The sequence below is a fragment of the Centropristis striata genome, chromosome 2 (assembly GCF_030273125.1).
Source record: "Centropristis striata isolate RG_2023a ecotype Rhode Island chromosome 2, C.striata_1.0, whole genome shotgun sequence".
In the NCBI taxonomy this organism is placed as follows: domain Eukaryota; kingdom Metazoa; phylum Chordata; class Actinopteri; order Perciformes; family Serranidae; genus Centropristis; species Centropristis striata.
In genome coordinates, this window is record NC_081518.1 from 33,217,323 (window position 1) to 33,243,032 (window position 25,710).

Here is a 25,710-nt window from a genome sequence, read left to right on the forward strand (position 1 = left end):
TCACTTATGTGTAAAAAAAGGATGGGTTCAAGCTAGCTTAGCTCCCTGTGGTGGAAGGACTTCCAAACTCCAACATTGAGTCCCTCTCATTGTTGTGTATGAACTCTCAAATGTAATGTGGCTTTGGATAAAAGCATCTGCTAAATGAAATTCTAGAATTGCAGAATTGTACATTTTTGCAATAAAGAAGGCAACAGCAGTGGTAATGGTGAAATGGACCTGCACTTATATAGCACTTTTCTAGTCGCTTTGCAACCACTCAAAGCGCTTTATACTACAGACTGAGCTCATTCACCCATTCACACACATTCATACTGGTGGCAGATGCTACCCTAAACAGTGCCACCTGCCACCATCGGGAATTAATTCTCACACCGATGAACGCAGCATCGGGAGCAATTTGGGGTTCAGTATCTTGCTCAAGGACACTTCGACATGTAGCTGCCATGGTCAGGGATCGAACCAACCCTCCGATCACTGGACGAACGATCTACCAACTGAGCCACAGCCGCCCCATTAGTATTTGTTTCAAAAGAAAAGATGAAATTACTATATTTTGTTAAAAAGCTGTAGAAGCTCTGTTTATTGAGTCTTTTGTATTAACATATTTTACAAAAACTAGATTTACAGAAATTATCCATAACTGAACCATTCTTGATTTAGGCACAAAAATACAGGAAAGCTCAGTCCAAAACAGTATTTCAGTTCTGATCAAATAAGTAATGGTTATGAAATATAACCCATGAATAAGAAAATACACCATGGATATTAAGAGTTGTTAGATAACTGAATGACAAAACTTAAAAATGAAAAAAAATGTCCAATTAGTTGTTTTTTTACATTTTGACTAATTGAAATCTAAACCATTTATTGTATCTTCTTACAACATCTCCAAAACAGAGTTTGAGCAATAAAATAAACACAAAATAAAGATCACAACACTTCAGCTTTTTGTGAAAGTTTGCAGGCTGCTCTTTGGGATAAAGTGGGAGGAAACAAAAGCACTTTCCTAGATTCATGCATATCTCACCCCAAACTGCCCTTGCACTGAAATAACAAGAAATCAAACACTTACAATACAGTCTCCATCTTTGTGTCCTTTGATATGTCTCAACCAGCTACAGACTTATACCAAAAAGGTTTTAAGGGCCCAGTCTATGTTGTGCATTACTGAAAGAAGATCTTAGAGCAAACAATGATTATTCCTTGCCACTTTGATTTTCGTAATTAGCACACCTCGATGTAAAAAGACAAAGGCCTCAGAAATAAAATACAAGTTTCTTCATAGAGATTCTCTGTCATTCAGGTAATAGAATATATATAAATATTAAGTCAAAAGGCAACTAGATTTGTTCTTAGGTCTTAAGAATGTTTTACTGCCAAAGTCTCTTCAGTAAATAGCAAAAACACATTCAAGACAATCCAGCAAGTCCAGCCAACAAAGACTTAATGTATATATACCCTAAAAATTCCAAAGCTATGGTCACAGATGACCAAGGGCATAATTAATGTATTCAGTAGAAAGAAAAATATTTTAACTCATAGAGAACTGCTTATCAACAGAGTGTAATTTAAGGAGGACTTAGAGGATGACACCCATTGAACAAAATGTAATACATCCCATTTGTTGCCCATGCATTCCAAGGGAACAGTATTAGAAAAACTAAGATATACATGCCCCTCCCCCCATGTTAAATAACAAAACTGTTTGCAATGGGTGATATTACACTAAATACAGAACAACCCATGTGGGTCAGAAACACTTTGTTTGCAGCATTATTTTTGATAGGAACATTCATATTTGACAGAAAGGCTGAACAATACTAAAGTGACATTCTCTTACTCCAAGGTAAGAAATAAAAACATGTTATTTTGCCTACACATAATTCACAGTTGAAACTCGTAAAATAATAACACACAAATACATCAGATGAGTTTCTCCATTTAGAATACGTTGTTTTCTGCCATCAGCAAAACAAGTGAAAATAAAGATCTAATAAAAGAAAAACAAAGACCCAAAAAGCTTTTCTCTAGTAATGACACCTTCGAAGCCCTCTCTTCGCAATGCAAAGCATGCTCATCTTTAAAAGCCAGTCCCAAATATGGCAAAAACTGACTCCCTACTGAAGCTGGTGGTTGCAATATGTGGCACGTGAATAAAGGGCAGTGCAACCTTGCAATTCTTGACTTGCACCCATCAATTTATATAATGCTCTGAATACTCTGGAATCATGGATGCAGAGGCCATTCACAATAGTCCCACCTTATCTAGGCAGCTCAAAACAGTCCAAAGGCCATATTTGCAATGATTTTCAATTCTTGTTTTTAATAAGTCATGACCACTGACTGTACACCGAATGGGGGAGGGTTGAAATAGCTTTGTCTGTGCCTCTTGGGATGATGATGCAGTAGACTCTTTCTTTCGCTGAAGCCAATCTGTCTTTCAGGGTGCAGGGTCTTGTAGATTTTGCATGCGTCTCTCTGCAGCTGCCGCCATGGTTCTACGTCTCAGGACAGTCAAGTTCAACTCTGGAGCAGTGTCCTCCTCCAGTCCGGGCAAATCCTCATCCGGTTCCTCTGAACTCTTGTTCAGATATCTCCTACAGGGACGGAACCAACATCATATGATCATGGGAACAGAAGATGCAAGATAAAAGGGGAAAAGGCAACCAGGAATGACTAATTACAAATGTTCTATTCTTAAGATCTGTGCAGCTGGGCCTTTCAGCTATTCTTGAGGTGATGTACAGAAGGCCTGAAAACATTTTTATTTGTCACGCCTTGGTTCACAGACCCGAGACAAACGTGTCTCACAAGGAAGGGTCTACTTTTAGAAAACCCAATTTTTACAGTTGAGATGTGATTCAAAAATGTTTTCAAAAACAACAAGCTCATTTAAAAAAACAATTACAATAATTTCACTTATTTTAGCACCACTCTTTGTGGGATAGAAAAGCAGCAGTCTACTGACCTGCGTGCCTGCTGAAGAATCTCTTCTTTCCTCTGCTTCAACATCTTCTGCCTCTCCTCAGCCGACTTGGAGAAGCGACCTCCTCTGACCTCCATGTTGTCTAACTCACTGGCGTTCTGCTCAGCTGCTGCACCTTCCTGCTCATCCGACGAAGTGCCTACCTGTGCAGAAGACTGTTCTATGGCCTGATGAAGGAACATAGGTAATAAAATGTGAGACAGATTGTTGCACGCTGTCTTTCAAGTAAACCACAAGAATACAATCAACATGAACCAGAGGCCAGAAGGGCAGAAGGGCAGAAAGCGCTGACAGCTGGAGAAATCAGGAGAGCACCGTCTTATCATAATAAGGTTAGCCCTTACACTGCTATTAACAATTAACCCCTGGTTGACTGACCTGTGTTGGAAAAGGCACCTGGATGCGTCCCTCCAGGATGTTGTCAGTGGTGACCTCCACAGAGCGAGTTAACTGCAGATCCTGCATCACCAGGTACGAGGGTACCTGAGGGAACATCTCCTGGACCTGATGGGCCTGGTGACCACAAGGTACATCAGAAGAAAAGAGAAGGAGAGAGAAAATATTAAGACGAAGATTGTTGGAGATGGAAGAGCAGAACAAAACATGTGGAAGATGGATGTTAAAAAGGTTAACACAAACAGGTGTTAAACATACAGTATGAACAGTATTTAAAATACATCTTTTCTGTTTAAATATACACTACCAGTCAAAGGTTTGGGCACACCTCCTTATTCAATGTTTTTTCTGTCTTTTTATCAAATCTTCAACTTCTTAGATTAATATAAAAAAATCTATCTAGGAACTATAATGGAACATATGGAATTATGTAGTAAACAAAAAAGTGTTAAACAAACCAGAACATGTTTTATATTTTAGATTCTTCAAGGTAGCCACCTCCTGTTTTGATAGTCTCAAACATATTAAGAAGGCAAGAAATTCGACTAATTAACTTCTTGACAAGGCACATCTGTTAACTGAAAACCATCCAGGTGATCAGCTCATGAATCTGAGAGGATAACAGAAGTGTGCAAAGCTGTCATCAAAACAAGTGGTGGCTACTTCAAAGAATCTAAAACACATATTCTGGTTTGTTTAACACTTATTTTTTAACTATATAATTCCATGTGTTCTTTCATAGTTTTGATGTATTCAGTATTAATCTACAATATTGAAAAAAATAATAATAAAAAAAATCATAGAATGAGAAGGTGTGTCCAAACTTTTGACTGGTAGTGTAGTTGGCAACTTTTGTAACAGGCACTTTCTGTTTTATCTGTTGTTGGTTAAATAAAGAAGCTATCACTATGTCAACATGCATTTATCAGGCAGTCAAAGAGCATCTGAGCAAAATGACAATTTCAACTGTAGTTGTGCCATGGTACATAACACAGGCAACGGACAGGTAGTGAAGAATGGGGAAAATGGAAAAAAAACTGTCAGTAATTGTGTAAAAAAACTACTGGACTCAAATTGCCATACGAGTTTCATCAGACTGTAACATGAACGCACCATGGCCATGAGCTGGGAGTTGTTGGCCTGAGCGATGCCCAAGATATTGGTGGTGTGCATGACTTCAACTGAGAAACTGGGCAGCCAGCTGGCAATGCGAGATCCTGTAAGAGAATGTCTAGATTTTATTATCATTCCTTGGTTACACACAGCCCTCCGATAGTGGGCAACTCCACATTCAGAATGATCATTGGATTTGTGTCTGTCAGACTAACCATCAAAGTGGAAGAAGTGATTGTGTTGGTTGATATGTGGTCTGGCATCTGGAGCAGCTCCGACTGGGCCGATGTTGTCTTCCAAGCCCCCGCCCTGCTGCTGGCTCCTCGCCTGGCCCCCGTCCCCGTTAATGTTGAGAGATGTCCGACATGTGGGACAGGAGGTGTCCTGCTCCAGCCATGAGCGCAAACAAGAGCTGGAAACACAATGCATAAAAACTTTAATTCATTTTACATTCATTTCAGGTCGCAGAAGAGGTTCTGTGTAGATAAATGTCAGGGTCTATGCAGAGCAACTTAGTTGAGCTGAAAGTCTTCACCAAACTGCTATATATTAATTGAAGCAGGTAAATATCAAACAAAGGGAATCATATTACAAAAGCTAAGAAGCGTTCTGCAGTCAGGTGTGCTACAAAAATATATATTAAGTTATGCAAGGCTTTGAGCACAAACCAAATTAAGAACACTGCATTTTAGACTGGTGTATCTGGTTGTACAGGCCTGATATAGTCTGTAGTTTTACAGCTACCACTGACATTAACTGGGCCAAGTAAAGTAAATACAATTTATTACATATTGAAAGGGTTCGATACACTGTTTCTCTCAGTCCTGCAACCTTTGACAAAATGTGGCAACCATTTCTGTCCTATATATCCAGAATGGCCTATAGTGCTAGTGTATATGTATGTAAGTTTGTACATATAGATGTGTATATAGGCTACCGCATATGTGTACAGACACCCATTCAGTGGCTGGCACCAATTGTACAGTATTACATTGCTTTGAATCCTATAGGAGCATGTTTTTGTTTTGTTTATTGGCCTCATTTTGTTTTGTATGTTTGTTTTTTCCATTTCTTTATCAGTGGGGGTGGGGGGGATGATGTTTCCCTTGTAGTTGTGATTTATGTTTATAAAACTGAAAACTTATAAATAAAATATGTAAAAAAAAAAAAGTAAAAAAAGTAAATATAATTCAAAACCTGAATAGATAACACATGATTAACAGACTTTTTGCCAAAATAAATCCTTCAAACCTGCAGAGCAGACCTGTGCTGTAAAAGCCAAACATAATGTGAATTGGTGGTGATGACAGCTCTCCCTTGCATGCTGCTGTAGTCGCAGGCTTCACTGCCATTGCACGGTCAAATATCTTAGCAGCCTATAGGCATACAGGCTGGGATGATTTGTGTTTTCTAATTTATAAAAGGATTATTTATTAGGTAAAGATTATTTAATTTATCTATCTTTTTTTGTCTTTAGGCTACTTTTGCAATGTTGCAAAGGTTTTGAAAACCTTCTAGCACTTTGAGAGGCTGGACCCTTAGCTTTCTGAAAATGGGACCCCCTGAACGATAGAGTTATTGAGTTAAAAGACCTGGACTACATATTATAGTCCAACCAGAGATTGCAGATTAATAAAAAAAGAGACTTTACTTGTGGAAGAGATGTCCACAGGGCAGTTTGCGTGCCGTCAACATGGTATCCCAGCAGATGGCACAATCATCGTCATTAGCTGCCAGCTCCTCTGCAGTAGCAACTGCAAATCTGTACAAATAAAGTTGAGTACACACAAATGATGATGAAACAAGTAATGATCGATAGATTCATGAGAAAGAATTGAATTAAATGAACAAAGAGTGACAAAACCATGAGGCAAAAAGAGAAAAAGGAATGAAATCAAAGTATCACCTGGCCTCCATGTTGTTAATGACACGAAGGTAGTTCTTGTGTCGACGGACACGACGCTGAACCTCATGGAAGAGATACCGCAGCTGCATGAAGATAACCAAGCTTGCCATGGACAGCCAGATGTTCCCAAAAAGCTAACAAGAGACACATGGATGAAAGGACTAAAGATTAGGAGAGGGGAAAAATAGACAGGGACAGACTACATTTTCAAACCTCAACATGCCAACACCTGTTCTTTCTGTGTCTTACCAGCATATGGATATGGTGCACAAGGTCCAGGAAGAGCATAGCCAGCTCCATGATGAAGTCTGTGTAGTAGACATACGTCCCCTTACTCTCCCAGGTCCCTGGGTGGTTCAGATCCCACAGATGAATGGAATATCTGAGGGGACATGCACAACTCTATCAGGCTATGGCAAAATGTTGATATTCAGACAATATGGTTGATGATGTGGCTCTTATCCTGGATGGGGGTTGGAAATTCATAATGCATAGAATAAAGATGGATCAAAAGCATTATGGTGAATTTGATTTTTTTTCTAAAATGCAAATAAGACAGAATGCAATAATTTGTCAAAGCTTTGTCACACATATTCACCTGAAAAAAATATTATAATTTATATTCAAACCGAATAAATGATACATCTGCTAATGTAGTAACACATGTTAAACACAAACCAAAGGATGGTATCAATAATTGCTACAGTCATGAAGAGTTGATCACAACAAACATTATTTGACTATGTATGTCCCAAGGCACAGCACTGATTTAAGTTTTACGAGAACCTCAGCTGATTCTGCTGCTTGTATAATCCTTAGCACACTCTACAAAGAAGCCTTTCACACTGGTGTAATGAAACCCGAGAAAAACAAATGGTGTCGCTAACATTAGCCCCTCGTTCTAAATCTGCACAGGCTGTGTCATATGTACTGCTGCAGTGTGTGTATGTGCAAGGAGGCTTTTAAGGGACTTACCGCATGATGACATGTCCAGTGCGTACAGTCACCAGGAGACACTGAAGGAAAAGGACACAGGTGAAGTCTACTTTCCATACAGATGACAATCAAAAACATGAAAAAAAAAATATTAACTATCTGAAGGTATTGATGTTTTGTGCTAAAAACTGTGCAGTGACAATTTGTGTGTTTATTACACCTAAAATCTCTACAAAAATAATTCCCCTTATGGAGACTTCTGTATCAAATAAAAAAGCTATTTTTCACAGTTGAAATATCATAGTAATAGCAGAAAACGTTGCAACTGAAAACATGAAGGATTTTTCAAGTGCCCCAGCCAAGCTTGCATGCACAATACTGCCACACTTAAATAAAACGGAACCATTATTACTCATGTTATTAATTGCAACTGTGCTTTTCCTGCCTTAATATAAAATTATGTGCCAAAAAAAGAGGCTTGCAGTGTTTTCAATACTGCACATGAAACATATTGCATATTTATCCAGCCCCATTTAAGACCTAAGCATGTTAAATCAACTGTTAAATCTTTAAAACATACATTGGCCAAAATAGGGCCCCTGATTTTTTGCAGTTGTGGCTCCTGGTTCATACCTCTGCTGCCATAAAGGAGAGGGTGTGCATGCCATGGGAAGCTCCCAGCAGACCACAGACCACAGCAAGGCCACAGCAGTCCAGTAGCAGGGAGACCAGCAGACAAAGCACTCGTACGTGGCTGTTCATTGGGGTTGAGGGCGAAAAAGACAGCTGTAGAGAAGGAAAAGTGAATTATAAGTGAATTGTGCTCTTTACGATTTTGCCTTCTGTTATCTTCTGGGGTTTCTTGACTTCTTTGAGTTTTTGTTCTGGTCAAGGAGCTCATGTGGGTCTGAATAGCCCACTTAAGGCTCTGACACACCAGGCCGACAGTGAGCCATCTGCCAATGTCAGGAGGTCTGTGAGAATCTGTGCCCCTAGTTTTTGCTGTGAGCTCAACACCGTTGGCACTAAGACCATTGTCTGCAGCTTCTACACCGATTCATGGCAGCCAAGCCCTTTCTGTTAAGGAAATCACTCAGATTGGCTGCTCAGCTTCAGTGCAAGAGGAATAATAAATAAAAATAAATGGAAGTGATCAAATTGACTGAAGTCAAGAGGTAGTACACACAGGCGTCCCTTGTCAGTTCCCTGATCATTCCAATACATAAATATTTTTACCAAGACATCTGGAGTGAAGCAACTTAAGCGACGTGTGAAAATCCTAGGGAAACACTGCTTTGTTGAAACACCATCTGCTATGGAGAGTTCTTCCTCTCATGTGAGTGCAAGAACGTATGTGCCATTTGGAAGTCTTTTAGTAGGCAAAGGATTCAGCAAAGTGTTTACAGATTATTCTAGCATTAAAAGAAATACAACTAATCAAATCATACAAAATCTATGTGTTCATGAAACACACAGCTGTTGATGGCAAACAGCTGAATGAAATAGAAACAAAAACACAATAACAAAAGGGGAATATTCCTAAATCAGAAGGATCTATTCAGCAACCACACAACATAAAGGTTCTTGTAAGCTTGGTCACATCTGTCTATCTATCTATCTATCTACATGCACATGCAAAAAATGCTTTAGTATCGGACTCTGTAACCTCTCTGAAAGGGCATTTTGGTATTAACTGAGACGAAACATGAACTCTTCCCTTTCACATTTTACACAACCCCTTTAAATCAATAGTCTCCTCACACACAACCCTAAACAACATCTATGTACTTTCAAAATATTGCTTAAGACTGTAAACTGCCAGGTAACACTGTCTACAGTGAGCACATGAGCAGTGTCAGCTGCTCCTTGAAAGGAATCAAATAGGTTCCATCAATTCTGCAAAGCTTTGATACCACGATGTTTCCCCAACACACGACAACACAATATACCTATCATTTTTAGCAGTTTAACCTACATGCATCATCTGAAAAAACTACTAGAACCCACAGAAAACAGGAAACAGGACAGAAGACAGCTGCGCAAACACAACTAACAGACTAAAAACAACATGCATAAATTCACATCTATAGTCAAAGCTGAGAGACAGAAACAAAGCCTTGCAGACAGCCACACAACCATATGTAGCACAGGACATTTACACACACAATGTGGTACATTTTAATAGTACGGCAAGCAGAAACTACACTTTGGTACACAAAGCCAGTCAGCATTACATCAAAGGCAACGTAGCAAGTTAAGTCCCAATTTAAACGTCACTTTTTGTAAGGAGGTCGATTAAATTTGATATTTGCCTCCCCCAACATGACAACCACAATCTGATACACAGCAGCCTAACATGCCAGCACAAGGAACTATTTATAGGTTCAGAGCTGAGAAGAGTACAGTTACTCTAAAGACTTTTGGGGGACAATCTCCATACGTTCTAGAAAGAGCCCTTTATACCGTTAGAGCATGCAGGTGTCCTCAAATGCCAGATTCCCTGTTTCCTCCTATTTAGTCATTATAAGTTCCAAGATATCCACAAAGAATGAATGTTTTGTCCATTCAGATTCACTGTGGCATAAACAGGAACAGGTTTCATACAACCAGGCCTATCTTCTATACCCTATACGATCTCAAAGCAAACAAAACATGCGGCAAATGTACACTTTTGTAAACATGCTTACAAGATCCCATTATCTGCTTTATGTCATACTTGCCATTTTCAATGCTGTCATTTATGGAAATGTGGACCACGTGTACACTGTTTCTAATTGACAACCCTGAAGGAATGTTTGTGTGCTCTGTAGCAAAACAAATCCATGACAACCATTAAAAACATACTCCTGAGATGATTGCTATCAAGACAGAAAGGAAACACTTTTAAAAGAACATTAAATTCACTTTAAAAAAATACCCAAGTATGATGAAAATCATCTTTATATTTAAGTTTAAGTGCTGCCTAGTTTTTTTCTAATATGTTAATACTGAAAATACTTCTGTATTGTTTCTTAGTACACTGACTGTTTGGTGAAACATCTGGTTCAATATAACTTGTTATTGTAGCTATTCTCAGTTGAATTGGACCGGAGAAGAGAACTATATTTGGAACAATAGCAGATTTATAATCACAATAATTACATTTAGGGGCTTTTCATGCCCTAGATTACCATACAGGTAGTTGTGAGCCACAGTTAGAGGTCCTACAATGAGTTTAAAAAAAAATGAAAACTGTGATTTCTAATACTTACATATTCAAATCGGTCTTTGCAGAGCTGCACCATGAGGTGGAGAAAGACCAAAGCAGAGAACCACAGACACCACATGACCACCTCCTCCACTGTCTGCACGTTCAGTACGCCAAATATGAAAATGAACTTGTAGAAGATGAAGTTCCAGAACTTGTCTTTCAGGTGCTGAGGAATGAACACAAAGCAAATTAGATGTATTTTTCTTATCTGGTCAATACTCATGTGCAACTGCCTAATATCTCAGGCACAAATGTAGCCGCATTCATCATTCAACACTGTAATGTACAGAGACTTACCTGCTTCTCACTGACCCTGAGCGGGCCAAACACCACATACTGAATCATTTTGGCAATTAACATCAAAGAACAGCAGAATGTGTTAACCAAGACCTGAGTGAGCACAGAGAATACAGAGACAATTAGTTTTGTAAGAACAACATAATCTTATCAAGCAATGACGAGTGCTAAACCGTATAACACTCACCCATACAAAGAGACTGTCAGTGACAAGATACCACATGACAGTAGTTGCCAATTCTGTGTTACTAATATCATTATTTAGATGTTCAAGATCCACTTCAGGGGGAGCTGGTGTTTCATCGGTTTCCAAGACCCCAAACCCAGGGTCAGTCACAGTGGTGTAGGCACTAAAGATGCTGCCCGCAAGCAGAGCCACACTCAGTGCTGTGTAGGTCTGCAGGCTGGGCCAGGGAAACCTCTCCAAGAACAGCAGAGGCATTGCAGTGTTTACTGTCCACTTCCCAGCTGGTCAAATGGTGTCAAATGATGTTCCAAGAACTCAAACAACCTGTGAGGGCAGAAGTGAGTTAGCTGATGGTGTCCAATGTGTAAACGTTATCTTTTTTAGGTACATGGGTCAGTGACAAACAAGGATTGACAAGATGTCAAATGGTGTAACCACAAAGGAATGATATATTTAAATAATTTATCCACCTACAGTGTATTTAAGTGGACTTATACATACAATAACTTCATTTTAAAAAACATGAAATGGATTTTTGTTGTATTTATACATTTATACATTTCATCAATATTGAGCAGAACATATTCTAAAAAAAAAAAAAAAATCTAAAGTTTTGACAAATTCTGTAAAAAAAATGTATATATCACAGTGTTGCAATGTAAACGTGGATTGTATTTTTTTTTTCTCTCATTTTGGTTCACATTTATTTTCCTGTATATAATCAGGTTTTATGGGGGAAAAAGTTACTGGTTACACCAACTGACACTGGGTTAGATCACGTAATTTTTAGCAAGCAGAGGATTGTGGCTAATTAGTGTGAAAATATTGTAAACTCTTTAGTATTTTTTTCAAATAGCCAGTTGGAAAATATATGCAACGTTTTCTTGCTAGTTTCCAAGAAGATAGAAGGACGTTAGCTAGCCGGATGTTAGCTTGACGTTATCTCAATACAGTTGGTAAAGATATTACTACTGGACTGTCTTCGGTGAATTGTAAAAGGCTGGGTCAGATTAACAGCTGAAAACAGCTGGACAGTGATTAAAGTGGTTAACAGTTTACTCTACTCACTAGGTAACGATAAATAACAGGAGTTTACGCCCCTAACATTAGCTGTTTACCTGGCGAGCCTTACCTCACACTAGCTCACTTGTTAGCTAACATTAGCAGCGAGCCAAGCAAAGAAAAAACAGTTTGTATGAAATCGCCACTTACAGTTTGTCACAAATTTGGTTAAACACAATATCCAACGTCCCTCGTTGTATTCCTTGGCGTACTTTTAGTGCAGCTGCACCGAGAGCGTCGTAGCTGTCAACATCGTCATGTTTATTTCATCGAGAAGGAGCCTTCTTCTCTTTTCTTCTTCTTCTTCTTCTTCTTCTTCTTCTACGAGGTTTAACGGTAGTTTACGTCCTTGTTGCTGATTACTGCCATCCTCTGGACCAAATTAACTTCTTCTTCTTCCTTGGTGTTTATTGGCAGTTGGCATCCTTTCCGTTGCATTTACCGCCATCTGCTGGACTTAACTTCTTTCATACTTTCCTTCTGTTATATTCTTTGAATTAGTCCAGTTGTGGCAAGAAATCTCAGAAGGATTTTCCTCCCTTCTCTAGATTTCCCACCTTCTATTATATTTTGAAATGTTCTCCTCTTATAGTTGCCTTCTGCATCTCTACCTTCATCCTTTCCCTCTCCCTTTCAAACTCAGGACACGCTGTTATGTTCTACTGTCACCCTCTCCCCACAATTACACGTTGCATGTTTTTCTATTTTATTAAGTGTGTTATTAGGGCCATGGGGCAATCGCACCGAGCACTTGGGGCAAAGCCTGGGACTAATAATACACTTAATAAAATAGGACAACATGCTGTGGATTTATTCTTCTTCCTCTTCCGGACACAATTTCGTCCTGCTACTGCCCAAAATTTTGCATTGAAATGAATGGGACGGCCGAAAAAAAATGACTGAAAAAGAACAATAATGGGAGATTTTCAAACGTCTACTTCTCTGGCATAATTTCCCCTAGCGACTCCATTTAAACTTTAAACAGTAGACACAAGTCTTGTGTATTGGTGTATTAATCCACGTTTCGATAGGTCATATAGTTTTTTATCAATCCCTGTTCAATGACCATGATCATTTTGGGAGAAATTCTGAGATTATATGGGATTGCATGGAATGTTCGTGTCAGAGTGTGTGATGTCATCGCTCAGAGTGTAGAGGGAGAGATAAAACTGTCAAAAAATAAATTTGAAAAATGCGCTCCGGGCCGCAAATTCCACTCTACAGAAATAATTTATACATAGAAACATAGGAAAATGTGTCTTCTCACTCACAATCCTCTGGTAAAGTTGTCAGAGTTATAGTTTGGGCGTAGGACGCAAAGATGCACCACCAACACGCATCAACAGCCTCATTGACAGCCATATTAAAAACGTGGGGAGATTTCTTTAGAAAAGCATTTGTAACAGTTTTTCAGATTGCTCTTACAAAGCTATTTCTTCATTTTTCTTCACAAAAACATATGTAGCTGTTCACGAAAGAACTCAGGAGGCTCAAAGTGAAGTTGGATCAATAATAGGTATTATGGTTTTGCCAAAAATGCTTTTTGTTCGAGGCCAGAAATTCCCGTCTGTCCACCTCTGGCTGCTGTCACTGTGTTGGAACATTCGACAGCGGCAGTTAATTCTGTTGATTGCTGAAGCCTTTGATCTTTGCTCTGAAACTCCCTTACTAAATATCCATGTTTCTTTCTTGCCTTAATTTGAAGTAGGCAATATTTCAACGCTATTGACAGTTTCTAGTACTACAGGCATTGTATATCACAGGCTAGCTAAATTATTATATACAATCACCTGTCACTATACTCCAAAGTCTCTTGCTGCTACATGTCCTGTTCAGTTAATTTTTGTGTTCTTCCCCTCTTTTTAAAACTAGGTTCTTGGTTTATTTTTGTTGCAAAAAAGAGAGAGGATAGTCTCATTTGAATAGTGCAGATATTTCAACCTCTATTGCCACTAGAGACTGGAATATTTTTTTAATCTTCTCTTCAACCTTACTGTTAGAAATCTGGTTTGGTGGGTCTATAGACAGCATATATATATTTATATAAACATACGCAGTTTATTAGAGGGACAGAGGCTGCTTACACAACTACTTAAGTGTTGCACTGGTTGCTTTTCATCACATCTGTTGTGACATCCCTTGTTGCGATGTGGACAATCATTGAACAGGCTTCAAAGTTTAAAATCAAAACTTACATTGCAAAGTTGTCTGACTGTGGGTAAGTCATGAAATGTCCTGTTTTTAACCACACATCCAGCTGCGAGAGGAAATTCAACTTGAATGAGCCAGATGGAGCACTAGCATTAATAACAATAGATGATCATTGTGAAAGTGAAAATCAATAGACATCAGGGGAATTTATGTTGGATAAAATATTCCAATAAATAAAAATAAGATAAGATAAAAATAATTTGGACTGTACGGTAAAAAAGCAAGTGATGGTAATAATTAACTACTCAAACTGTTGCCATCCACACAACAGATTGAGAGTCCAAAGTTAAGGTGTGTAGGAACATTGTTACAAATGCAATTGCAAAGTCTGTCAGGAAAGAATAAGGAAAGCAAGGGACAACAACGACCCTTAGGTTAGCTTTTTTTAAATCTTCCATTTAAGGAAATATTGCAAATTTATCTAACATGTAATAAAGGAAAAAATAGTTTAGGGATGACAAGAAAATAAGTCATTCCTTTCATTTCAGCTGGACTATTGCAGTAGGTATTGTGCACAGCCCATACATGTATTTCAAAGTGCTTAATAATATTTATTTCTCAAGCACAGGTGGTTATATGATGGTCAGTTGGTCAGATGTTTTATTGACTATTGCAGGGATGCATATGTGACTTATGTGCTACAGTCTCTAGGAAGCTGGATGCATTTCAGGTAACAAATGTGGAAACTAGCAGGACAGTTATTAACAATGTTTTTCTATTGTACACTCTGGAGCAGAATGTGGTAGTAATGCACAGCACGCTGGATCTCAGCCATCACAAAACTGCAAAAAGTAAGAGCAGATTCCATTAGAAGTAGGAAAGAGTGATTTGGAGAAAGAAACTACAAAAGACCATTTTTGGCCATGCAAATTAAAATGACATAGAAATCAAATCTTCTCATATGCTTACATTTTTCCTGACTTCTGGCCAAGGTAAAACCGTACCTCTCTTCTAGGGACCTGGAGAAGGTTATTCATGCTTTTATTTCAACAAAACTAGATTTTTGCAACTCGCTGTATGTAGGTTTAGACCAGCGCTCATTGCGACGCCTACAACTTGTACAGAATGCTGCAGCACGTCTTTTAACAGGCAAAACGAAACGTGAACACATAACCCCAGTTCTGGCCTCTCTACACTGGCTTCCTGTCCGTTTCAGAATAGATTTTAAGATCCTGATGTTTGTTTTTAAAATTTTAAACGGATTGGCTCCAGCTTATTTGACGGAACTCATACAGGTTCACAGACCGACCAGAGCTCTGAGGTCTGCAAATGAGTCAAACCTGGATGTGCCTAAATGCAGGCTAAAAAGAAAAGGCGATCGCTGCCCCGAAGTTGTGGAACAGTTTACCGCTGCATATCCGGTCATCAAAAACTTTGGACAATTTTAAATCGTCTCTTAAGACTCATTTTTTCTCCCAGGCTTTCGAACCTGTGTGAGAAGACAGTTGTTTCTGTATGTTGTATTGCACATCTCATGTAATATATTATTAGATCAAATTGTCTTTTATTTTTATTTGTGAGTTTATTGTTATTCAATTATGTATCTTGTATTGGATTGGATTTTGTTGTTGTTGTTATTCAGTTATGTAAAGCACTTTGGTCAACCTTGGTTGTATAAAAGGTGCTCTAGAAATAAACGTGACCTTGACCTTCTATCATATAAAAGAAATGAAATTGCCTACAAATAGAAACCAAAAGCTCTTTGGAATAAAGGTTAGCTGTGTGGTGGATTGATCATTCACAGTGCCTCCCCAGTTGACCTTTAATGCATAAGATTATAATGCAGGTTCCTGTTCAATGTATCCATAAAGGGAAGTGAATACTTGCTTGTGCAGCACTTTGCTTTTCTTTTAATGCAGACGCCACTGTCAGCACATACACTTGTATCATGAACTTCTCAGCTGAGCAGTCGCCTTCGGAGGAAATGGCTACTGAGGAGTTTGATGTCTGGACCGTGGTGGCTTGTGTGATCCTGGGCCTGTCTTTTCTCGTAGGAACTCCGGGGAACCTGCTGGTGATCTGGACTATCCTGAGACACATCAAGAAGCGTTCCCACACTGTGGTCCTCATCCTGCACCTGGCTGCTGCAGACCTGCTGGTCCTCATCACCCTGCCTCTGTGGATCTACTCTCTGGTACACACCTGGGTATTTGGAGAGGTCTTCTGCAAGGCCTTGGTGTACATCATCAATGTGTGCATGTTCAGCAGCATCTTCTTCATCACGCTTATGAGTGTGGAACGCTATTTAGCCATTTGTCATCCATTTGTGACGATGCGCTGGAAGTCTAAGACCATCATGAACAAATGTCTTGTACTTCTGTGGATGCTTGCATTTCTGCTAGGAGTGCCTGGTGCACTGACCAAGCCTTCGGATAATAGCGATGGAGCTGATCAGTGTTTTATGAGGGAATTCAGCTCTGTAACTCAAGCAGTCATGTTGTCATGTCTGGAGACCCTGGGGGGCTTTGTTATTCCTTTTATCATCATAACTATCTGTTACTGTTTAGTAGCTGCCCAGCTCAGAAAAATGAGTTACAACTCAAAACAAAAATCCATGGTACTTGTGCTCGCTGTAGTGATAGCCTTTATACTGTGCTGGTTGCCTTACCATATCATCTACATCATTGATCTGGCTTGTAACCTAGGATTGTGCACAGAACATACACATGTGCCACAGAGTGTTGTGTTTATCTCAGGTGCGCTCGTTTTCATCAGCAGTTCAGTGAATCCTGTGTTATATACCTTCTTTGCAAGGAAGTTTCAACGGAGCCTGGACGAGTGCCGGCTGGTCCAGCTCTTCCAGGAAATGGCCTCTCACACCAACAGACTCAGGGAGCTGGCAGTACAGCAGCAGACTGGCCAGGGGGCAGCAAATACACAGCTAGAGCTGATGTCTGACTGAAAAATACTGAATACCTCAAGCTGTTATGAGGGGAAATGTGACATTTGTCTTCTGCAGCTAAATAATGAACTTTATTATGAAGGCCTACATATCAGAGGTGTGGACTCAAGTCAAATGAGTGACAAACTGGATGACTTTAGACTCAACTTGACAAAATCAAAAAGGACTTACATTTTGACTTGGGCGTGACTTGAAAATACTTGATATCTTCCCCCAAGTCACAATATTAAAAATAAGCCAATATTATTTAAAAAGTGTGAAATGAATGAATGAATTTCTCTTCATTTTCTGAATCCACTAATATTACAGCTTTTCATTTCCAGCAAGTTAATTCCACAGATCTGCTTTGTTTTAACCAGTCTGTCAGGATCCAGCCAAGTTACAGGAGAGACCCATGAAGAACAAATAAAGAAAGAAAGGAAAAAAGAGTAAATTAAATAAAAAAGGTAAATAGCCAATTATCACTTTTTAGGACTAGAAACTCAACGTTTAAGACTTGGGATTTGAGTCCAAAGACTTGAGACTTACTCGTGACCTCTCTTATTAGAGCCTGTATGTCACAGGTTAAAATAGTGCTGACAATGGTAACATGTTAAAAATGTTAACACAGGCTGTAACCTCGTGCCTTTGTTTCAAATGTTCACTCAGATGACAATGCAAGCTGTAATAGCCATTTTGCTCTGATTGTTTATTTGTTTGTTTGTTTGCGCATCCCACCACCGGATGGAGAAGACGCTCATTATTGGTTCTGATGTCATAAGTTAATATAACCATACCAGTGTATGACTGATTGTGGTGAGATGCCCGAGAGGCACACCGTTTTTTGACCGCAGAAATGTGACGTACAAATTGGAACGTTATTTGTCTAAGAAAGAAGTATACCTTCGTTTGGAAATGTTACAATAAACTCTGAAACTGGACATTTCATTTGTGCGTGTAAAACACTAAACAGGATCTCATCATACTAGTGGCATCTCTTTTGAGTATCAATCGGGTCACTACACAAGCAAACACATGATCACAATCTTCATATTTTTCTCAGTTTTGATCACTTATTGTCTGGTTTAAAAATAGGATATACTCTTGTAATGTATAACGTGTTTGTTGTATTACAATAAAAGAAGTGTCAGTTATTTCACCTGAAAAATGAAATGAAATACCTCTAGATCAATGATAATTTATTTATTCTTTTCAATTAAAACTTGATTAGTTTCTTATCTTCTTTTGATTTAATGCAGAACAGCTTTACTAGATTTCTTGCAACTTTGGAGAAAAGCGAGAAAAAAACCCTCTGTAATATATGCTGAACTAATGTTCAGCAGCTATGTTGAGCAATCATTCCTGATGACCTCTATGCATAAGATAAAATCAGTGTAAGTGGGCAAAAGGTTGCCAAGCAATTTTGCTTTCATTTTAAGACAAATACCTTCTCACAGACAGGAATACATATGGGTCATGCATTTTCAAATACTCATCTCTCATTATTCAGACCCTGGCTATCAGGTAAAGGTCTCATGATAGTGAATGAAAAGTCATCAGACCAGCTTCTAAAAGTGCTCATTTACATAACAGACCTGTATCCCTCATGTTGATTAAATAAAACCATGAAACAGGTGATTATCTACAGTAGGACACCATATTTAGGCCATTTAAAATGTAACAGTACCTGCATGACGAGTGAGGTTTTGCTCCTTCACGAGTGGGGGTAGAATGAACTGTGAGATGGAGAGGCAGGTTGGTGCAGTGTCAGCAGTGATGTGGCCGTTGTACCGGAAAATTGTGGTGAAGAGCTGAGCTGGAGGGTGAAGCTCTTCATTTATCGGTCCATCTACATTCCAACCCTCACCTATGGTCATGAGATTTGGGTAGTGACTGAAAGAATTAGGTTGCAAATACAAGCGGCTGAAATTAATTTCCTCCGTAGGGTGACTGGGCTCAGCCTTAGATATAGGGTGAGGAGCTCAGACATCAGGAGGGAGCTCGGAGTAGTAGCTCTTTTGCGTCGAATGGAGGTAGCTGAGGTGGTTCATCTGGTAAGGATGCCTCCCAGGCACCTCCTGTAAGAGGTGTTCCATGCATGTCCAGCTCTTAAGGCCCCGGGGAAGACCCAAAACATGCTGGTTAATATCTTCCACCTGGCCTGGGAACTCCTCGGGGTCCCCCAGGAGGAGCTGGATGTTGTGGCTGGGGAGAGGGATGTCTGGAATGCTTTGCTTAGTCTGCTGCTCCTGCGACCCGGCCCGGATAAGTGGATGAAAATGGATGGATGAATGGAATATGAGAAAGTATGAGAACATTTTGTTGTTGTTTCCCAAGTAATATAGATTATCTGTATATCATGGAAGTCCCATAAACTTTGTCTCCACACAGATTCTTATTAGTATTCTGACATTTACTCTCTGGCGAAGCAACTAATATAATTTAATTTCTGAGATTATTTTAGTTTATGTTTTTAGATTTTTATTTTATTTATTTGAAAATCTTCTTTCTACTTTTAATCAATGACCTGATGTGAAAAATGGCCTAATGACGCACTCATGAATCACCTCACTGCGTCTCAAATAGCCCTGTGAGGAAACCCCTTTTCCTGTGCTGTCTATTCTTAAAGGGAAGTGAAGACTTGCTTGTGCAGCACTTTGCTTTTCTTTTCATGCAGACACCACTGTCAGCACATACACTTGTATCATGAACCACTCGACTGAGCCGTCTCCTTTAGAGGAAATGGCTCCTGAGGAGTTTGATGGTGGGACAGTGGTGGCTTGTGTGATCCTGGGCCTGTCTTTTCTCGTAGGAACTCCGGGGAACCTGCTGGTGATCTGGACTATCCTGAGACACGTCAAGCAGTGTTCCCACACTGTGATCCTCATCCTGCACCTGGCTGTTGCAGACCTGCTGGTCCTCATCACCCTGCCTTTGTGGATCTACTCGATGGCCCACTATTGGGTGTTTGGAGAAGCCTCCTGCAAAACCATGGTGTTCATGATCAACGCCTGTATGTACAGCAGCGTTTTCCTCATCACCCTCATGAGTGTGGAACGCTTTGTGGCAGTGCGGTATCCCTTTGCCTCAGCTGGCTGGAAAAGGAAAAAAGCTTTGAATAAAGTCCTGCTGGCTCTGTGGACTGCAGCATTCTTGTTCAGCATACCTGTCATCCCGACTCAGGTTGTTGGGACGGAGTCCGGTGAGGAGCACTGTCTGTACAGGGAATACTCTTCTCCGACCCAGGAGCTGGTGTTCGTGCTGCTAGAGACACTGGTGGGCTATGTAATACCCTTCTTCATCCTCGTGGTCTGCTATGGCTGCCTGTGCAGCCGGATTACTCAGATGACCTTCAAGTCCAAACGCAAGTCCACAGTCCTAATTGCCAGTGTCGTGATCGTGTTTGCCATCTGTTGGACGCCTCATCACATAGGAAACGTCCTCTCCCTTGTCATCATGGCCACTGAAGATGCCCTCCCCAAGGTAGCAGAGAATCTGGAGGGGGCCAGGAGCACCATGGCCTTCATCGCTGGAGCCATGGTGTTCATCAGCAGCACGGTTAATCCTATCCTCTACATGTTCGCTGCCCGCTCCTTCAGGAGCTCTCTGCGTGACACCGGCATCCAGAAGCTTTTCCGCCATATCTCCAGCACGTCCCCAGGTGAGGGCAATAAAGAGTTGTCCTTTGTGTCCAAGAGACACAGCAATCAGACCCACAGTTCTCAGTGTGTGTCTGAGTCAAAGGACCAAATGGACATATTAGTAAAAATGTGTGAAAATAGTTCATCCTGATATTAAAAAAGGTCAGTGCTGTGTGTATATATGCATGTGTATACTGTATGTATGTTTTAATGAAGATTTTGACTAAAATGAAGCTTATTTTGTATGGAATTATAACACAGAGAAACAGGAAGTCGGAGTTTATCTGTGCAATACTTGTCCAACTCTGTAAATAACCTATTTTGCATGTTTCTTTTCTAAATGGTGAACATTATATTTATAAACATGTCATATATTGTGTACCTACAAGTAAAGCCATATGTGAATTGCACAATAAATATTTCTATATACATAAGAAATGTGTCATTCTAATGTTGTCATTATACTAAATTTTCTTGATGCCAATGAAGGGAAATTATATGGATTATGTTCTTGAATCAGAGTAAGAGGTAAGAAGTTTTTAAATGACTGTAAGTGTGGGAACAAAACACAGTGGGTTCTGGTAATTCTGTGTTTGCACAAGTCACGTAATTATAGAGAAATATTTCACACATGGTTTTAGCAGGCTTGAGGTGAGAAAATAGAGGCAATGACATGGCTTTTTTTTGGTCGATTTTGAGACTATTTTACCTCCATAACATGTCTTCTTTTCAGAGAAGACAAAAACAAAATGCACATTTAGGTGTTTCTTTTTCTACATGGTGCTTTTTGTATATGCATTTACAGATGGATTAGCCCATTTATCATTATTTATTATTATTTACTGATTTATGGAGTGACCAAAAGAGATATCCAAAATTCTCTCTGTAAAATCCATTGACTCTAAAATATCATTAAAATGGAATAGGGATTTTGAGCTGGATTTTATCCCGTGTGCAGATTCCTGTTCTGGAAATGTATGCAAATTAGCACATATTTATTAAGATAATGTCTCATTTGCATATTTACGATTTCAGAAAAATTGTGAATGAGAAAATAATTGTCTTAATGTAAGTAATCAATTGGGGAAGTTTCATGGTGATATATTTTAGTTAAATGTTTACCCATATTTACCTGTAGTGGAAAACCTTAATAGGAAAAAGCTTCCAGAGCTTCTCAATCTCACTGTGATATTTCTGATACAGTCTAATGTAAACTAATGAAAAAATGTTCTTCAATTTAACTAATGTAATTATTAACCATACAATCTAAAACTATTATAAATATGTTTTTCACTCGTGACAAAGACATGGCAAACAATTGTCCTGCTATCCCAATACAGACAGTCATGGTTTCAACTTCCTCTCCATGAAAAGATTGCAAAATGAAAAACTGCATGTTCCCTTTGCTGAGCAGCAAAAAGCGGAATCATGTCTTAATGTTTGTCACAGACTTATAAAACTCAAACCCGTACTTTTAAGTGTCAGAGTCAGCTTATTTATTTTATGATATTTTTAAATGCACATGTCAGTCAGATATTTATAATATACTATTATCATAGAAAATTAGGGAGGTCTGTTGCTTGGACACAAAACTTGTTCTCACCCACTGGCACCACCAGTAGATGGCAGTGGCACTGTGTTTTAATGATCATCAGTGTGGTGTCATAATAAGAGTAATATTTTTTAGCGCTCACTCCCATTAGATGTCTTTTTATATTTTCTATCCAGGGACTATCCAAGATTTTTCCATCAGTAACTTGCTTCATGCACCTCACAAATATTAATAACCTCTGTGATGACAAGTGGAGGGGACCAATCAGGAGACACTATTTCTATACATTTAACATATTAAGTAGAAAAATTTAGAAATGTTCATACTCAGTAGCATTCATTTATCTTTAATAGGACTTGAAAGAGTCTTGGGCTATTTCGGCTGTTTATGAATACTTTTTATTCTGCCTGTATTAACCACTTTAAATAATGTTTACCATGCCAAGCTGTCACAAAACCTCATCAATATAACCTGATAATTATTTTTCCAATTTGACTTACAAGATCAACATTTTGAACCCAAAAATCAGAAAAACCCTAACATGAAATCAGGATTTTTAATTTTTAATTTGTTTGCTTTTCTACTTCCAAAACAAAATGATGCGTAAGGAAGAATTTTAAATGTTACAAATGAAACTGGCATGGAGTTTCAAGACAGTACTTTAGAGGGAAGTTGACTGCCTGTTTTTTACATTGTGACGTCATGAAGAAGTCATGTGATTTGATCACGTCGACGTTATCTGCGACTCCAATAAGTTAAGGGTGCAGTGTGCGATACTGGAGTCTCATTATCAGGTCGGCAAATGAGGGCATCCAAGGTTATATGGTCACAATATTTGACTACCTGGGAAACAACAATCAACTATTTGATTGGAATTGCATACTGTAGCTTTAAATACTATAAGAAGGCTCATTGTGATAATGGTTTTAACTGTGACTGCTTGTCACCTCTCTGGAGCCTTTAAATATTAAGGTGTTGGCATTATTTTAACTATGACAGTGGAAAATTACAGAGGGCAAAGGGTGTGACAAAAAATATATGTGTCAGACAAGATCATGCAAGAAAACATCGCTGACTCTGAGACACACTGGAGCTTTTCTCACAGAATGAGGAAGCAGTGTGTATATGAAACAGCATCAGCAGTGTGTTATGTGGTTAACATACCCAATACCTTTCATAATGAGTATGTCCCTGTAATCTGCCTGTACTGTTGTACAACACTTCGTCCTTAATCATCTGAATGGTTTTAAGGCTTTGTTGATTAAAATATTGATGATTAGGTGCAAAGCCGGAAAATTATGAAGGCACACATATACCATTGGTATTTAAAGGTAGACTATGTAACTTTTCCCTGTTAAATGTCTAGTGTGAACCACTAGACCTATCTCAAGTGTTTTTGTTGAGTTGTGTATTCACAATAGTTTTCAACTGTTATCACACACAGAACAGTTTAATTTAATCATTGTCAGTTTTTTTTGTTGTCGTTGACATCTTTAACTATGTATATAACCAGATGAAGGACTTTATTTAATCAGATTTTTGGAACGCTGAGCTAATGTAGGCAGCAGCTCGGCTTGCAGTCCCTCCAGGATGTGCCGAACATCTCAGTGAAACACAGATTTTTAAAGTAAAACTGCTTTATTCAGTGCTTTTACCAGTTTTCATCACCAGATGAGTTTGTTTTGGAGAGTATAAGACCACTGTGGATAATTCGGATAACTCTGTGTTAACAAACTTTTTTTTACAAGTTTGTTTTGGAGAGGAGGAGACCTCTGCTGCCTCACCGCAATGACAGCAATAGTGATGAAGACAACAACTCCCATGAGACAATGTTTCTTTACGGCATTATCAAACTCTTGATGATGATGATTTTTTGGAATTTGGACAATATTACAAACAAACTGTTTTGCATTTAACAAACTGTTATTTGATTACTTTTTTACTTAAAAACCTGCTTCGTATGAGCAATCATGTTATAATTTTGTAATCAGATTACTGTAATCCTTTTAAATCTAAACCTGCACAAGCAAAAAGTACACCATAGGATGGGACCTGCCATGGGGGTAACTGAGCCATGGATTTTGGATTTCCTTAAAGCTCACTGAGAAGTGTTGGTTGGCACTGGCTTGTTAGAAGAGCTGCAAACAACTTGGCTGCTACAGGTTTCCTCCTCAATTGTACACCTGATGTAACAAAAACTTAACATGTCATTTTGATGCCACAGACAGACGACATGAATGAGTCTTTTATGTGACGTAATGACGACAAATGTCCCTTGCTGTTGTTGTCGGGACATATCATTACTGTCTGTATCTAGGATTTTCAGTGAAGTGTTTCCCAGTGTGTCCCTCAACTGATCAGAATCAGAATGATACTGCTGGAAAGAATAATAATAATACATGAGGACAAAGGCAGTGAGAAATAATCTTAAGATTGGGTGGAATTGAGTGAGTGAAAGGAGGTGAAGAGACAAAAAGCCCTGCATTAACTACAGCCTACCAGCCCATAGCGAGAAGAGATGGGAGTGTCAGCAGCAACAAAACATGGCATTCTGGGAACCAGGCCAAAGACTGGTGAAAAGTCAAGCAGGCCAGTAAGGACCTGTGAAGTTATTGAAAACTCTAGATCGTATGTTTGCCCTTTTGAAGTGCCAGATTTTAATCTCTGTAAGACTTCATATATGCAAGAAGAAAAGCAATAAAGTAATGCACAGTGACAGTAAGTTATTTTCCATGTCACAGTGACTGTGTAGCAGCACAGCAGCATGAAAAAGGCTTACAGGTTTAAAGTATGTAAGAAAAAAATTAATTAGATGCCACTTTCTGTTAGGTACAGGCTGATTCCAATATTCTTCTCTATCTGCATTTGTTTTTATGTGTTTTGTTTGTCTTTCTGTTCTCCCTTTTACCTTTCCTACTGTCTTTATACCTAAAACTACCTTACCAAATAAATGGAAAGAAGGCCAATCTTCCTATTGCTGGCACTGTTCCAGCAATCACAACTTAAAACACTTGCTTATTTTTGGCTCTATATGATGCAGGTGTACTGTTCATTTTATTAACTGTTTTACCTGGATGCATTAAGTAAAACGGGACACACAAAAAAGAAGCTAAAATGCGGCATATTTCTGAAGTGTAACCAGTGTTTGGCAGTTACTATATTAGCCATCACTATTACACATAAGTGTCTGTGGATATCACACATTTAGTTAGGTTATATTAATGATTTACTTAAATTATGACTAAATTGATAAATTATTTAACCATTCAAAAACATCAACTACAGTAGA

The 25,710-nt window shown here is 38.9% G+C and overlaps 3 protein-coding genes across 3 annotated transcripts; 2 read left to right on the forward strand and 1 right to left on the reverse strand.

Annotated features, from left to right (window-relative positions):
* Nucleotides 1-554: 554 nt before the first annotated feature.
* On the reverse strand, nt 555-12,457 carry LOC131988328 (E3 ubiquitin-protein ligase AMFR-like). The gene is made up of 14 exons (XM_059353450.1): nt 12,287-12,457; nt 11,075-11,398; nt 10,888-10,980; nt 10,592-10,756; nt 7,974-8,126; nt 7,380-7,420; nt 6,654-6,786; nt 6,405-6,538; nt 6,150-6,260; nt 4,714-4,910; nt 4,499-4,602; nt 3,368-3,502; nt 2,972-3,156; nt 555-2,600 (listed from the first exon to the last, which is right to left on the reverse strand). Exons 2-14 carry the CDS (start codon nt 11,327-11,329, stop codon nt 2,444-2,446), a joined length of 1,863 nt encoding a protein of 620 aa, XP_059209433.1. The 5' UTR covers nt 11,330-11,398; nt 12,287-12,457; the 3' UTR covers nt 555-2,443.
* A 2,356-nt stretch (nt 12,458-14,813) lies between these two features.
* On the forward strand, nt 14,814-17,435 carry LOC131992636 (delta-type opioid receptor-like). Its single transcript, XM_059358268.1, has 3 exons — nt 14,814-14,848; nt 15,084-15,138; nt 16,342-17,435. The coding sequence occupies exons 2-3, from the start codon at nt 15,096-15,098 to the stop codon at nt 17,247-17,249; spliced, it is 951 nt and encodes a 316-aa protein (XP_059214251.1). The 5' UTR covers nt 14,814-14,848; nt 15,084-15,095; the 3' UTR covers nt 17,250-17,435.
* A 2,499-nt stretch (nt 17,436-19,934) lies between these two features.
* si:dkey-148a17.6 (uncharacterized protein LOC108190685 homolog) lies at nt 19,935-21,377 on the forward strand. The gene has a single exon (XM_059357240.1). It carries the CDS (start codon nt 19,935-19,937, stop codon nt 21,018-21,020), a length of 1,086 nt encoding a protein of 361 aa, XP_059213223.1. The 3' UTR covers nt 21,021-21,377.
* The last annotated feature ends 4,333 nt before the right edge of the window (nt 21,378-25,710 follow it).

Bases quoted from the DNA above. Each gene is read 5' to 3' on its own strand.
- LOC131988328 (XM_059353450.1), bottom strand. From the start codon at position 11,329: ATGCCTCTGCTGTTCTTGGAGAGGTTTCCCTGGCCCAGCCTGCAGACC. The intron at 6,261-6,404 runs GTGATACTTTGA...TTATTTGTACAG, and splicing joins ATTAACAACATGGAGGCCAG to ATTTGCAGTTGCTACTGCAG. The intron at 3,503-4,498 runs GTGCGTTCATGT...TGTGGTCACCAG, and splicing joins ACTCCCAGCTCATGGCCATG to GCCCATCAGGTCCAGGAGAT.
- LOC131992636 (XM_059358268.1), top strand. From the start codon at position 15,096: ATGCACAGCACGCTGGATCTCAGCCATCACAAAACTGCAAAAA. The intron at 15,139-16,341 runs GTAAGAGCAGAT...CTTTTCTCGTAG, and splicing joins CCATCACAAAACTGCAAAAA to GAACTCCGGGGAACCTGCTG.
- si:dkey-148a17.6 (XM_059357240.1), top strand. From the start codon at position 19,935: ATGAACCACTCGACTGAGCCGTCTCCTTTAGAGGAAATGGCTCCTGAG.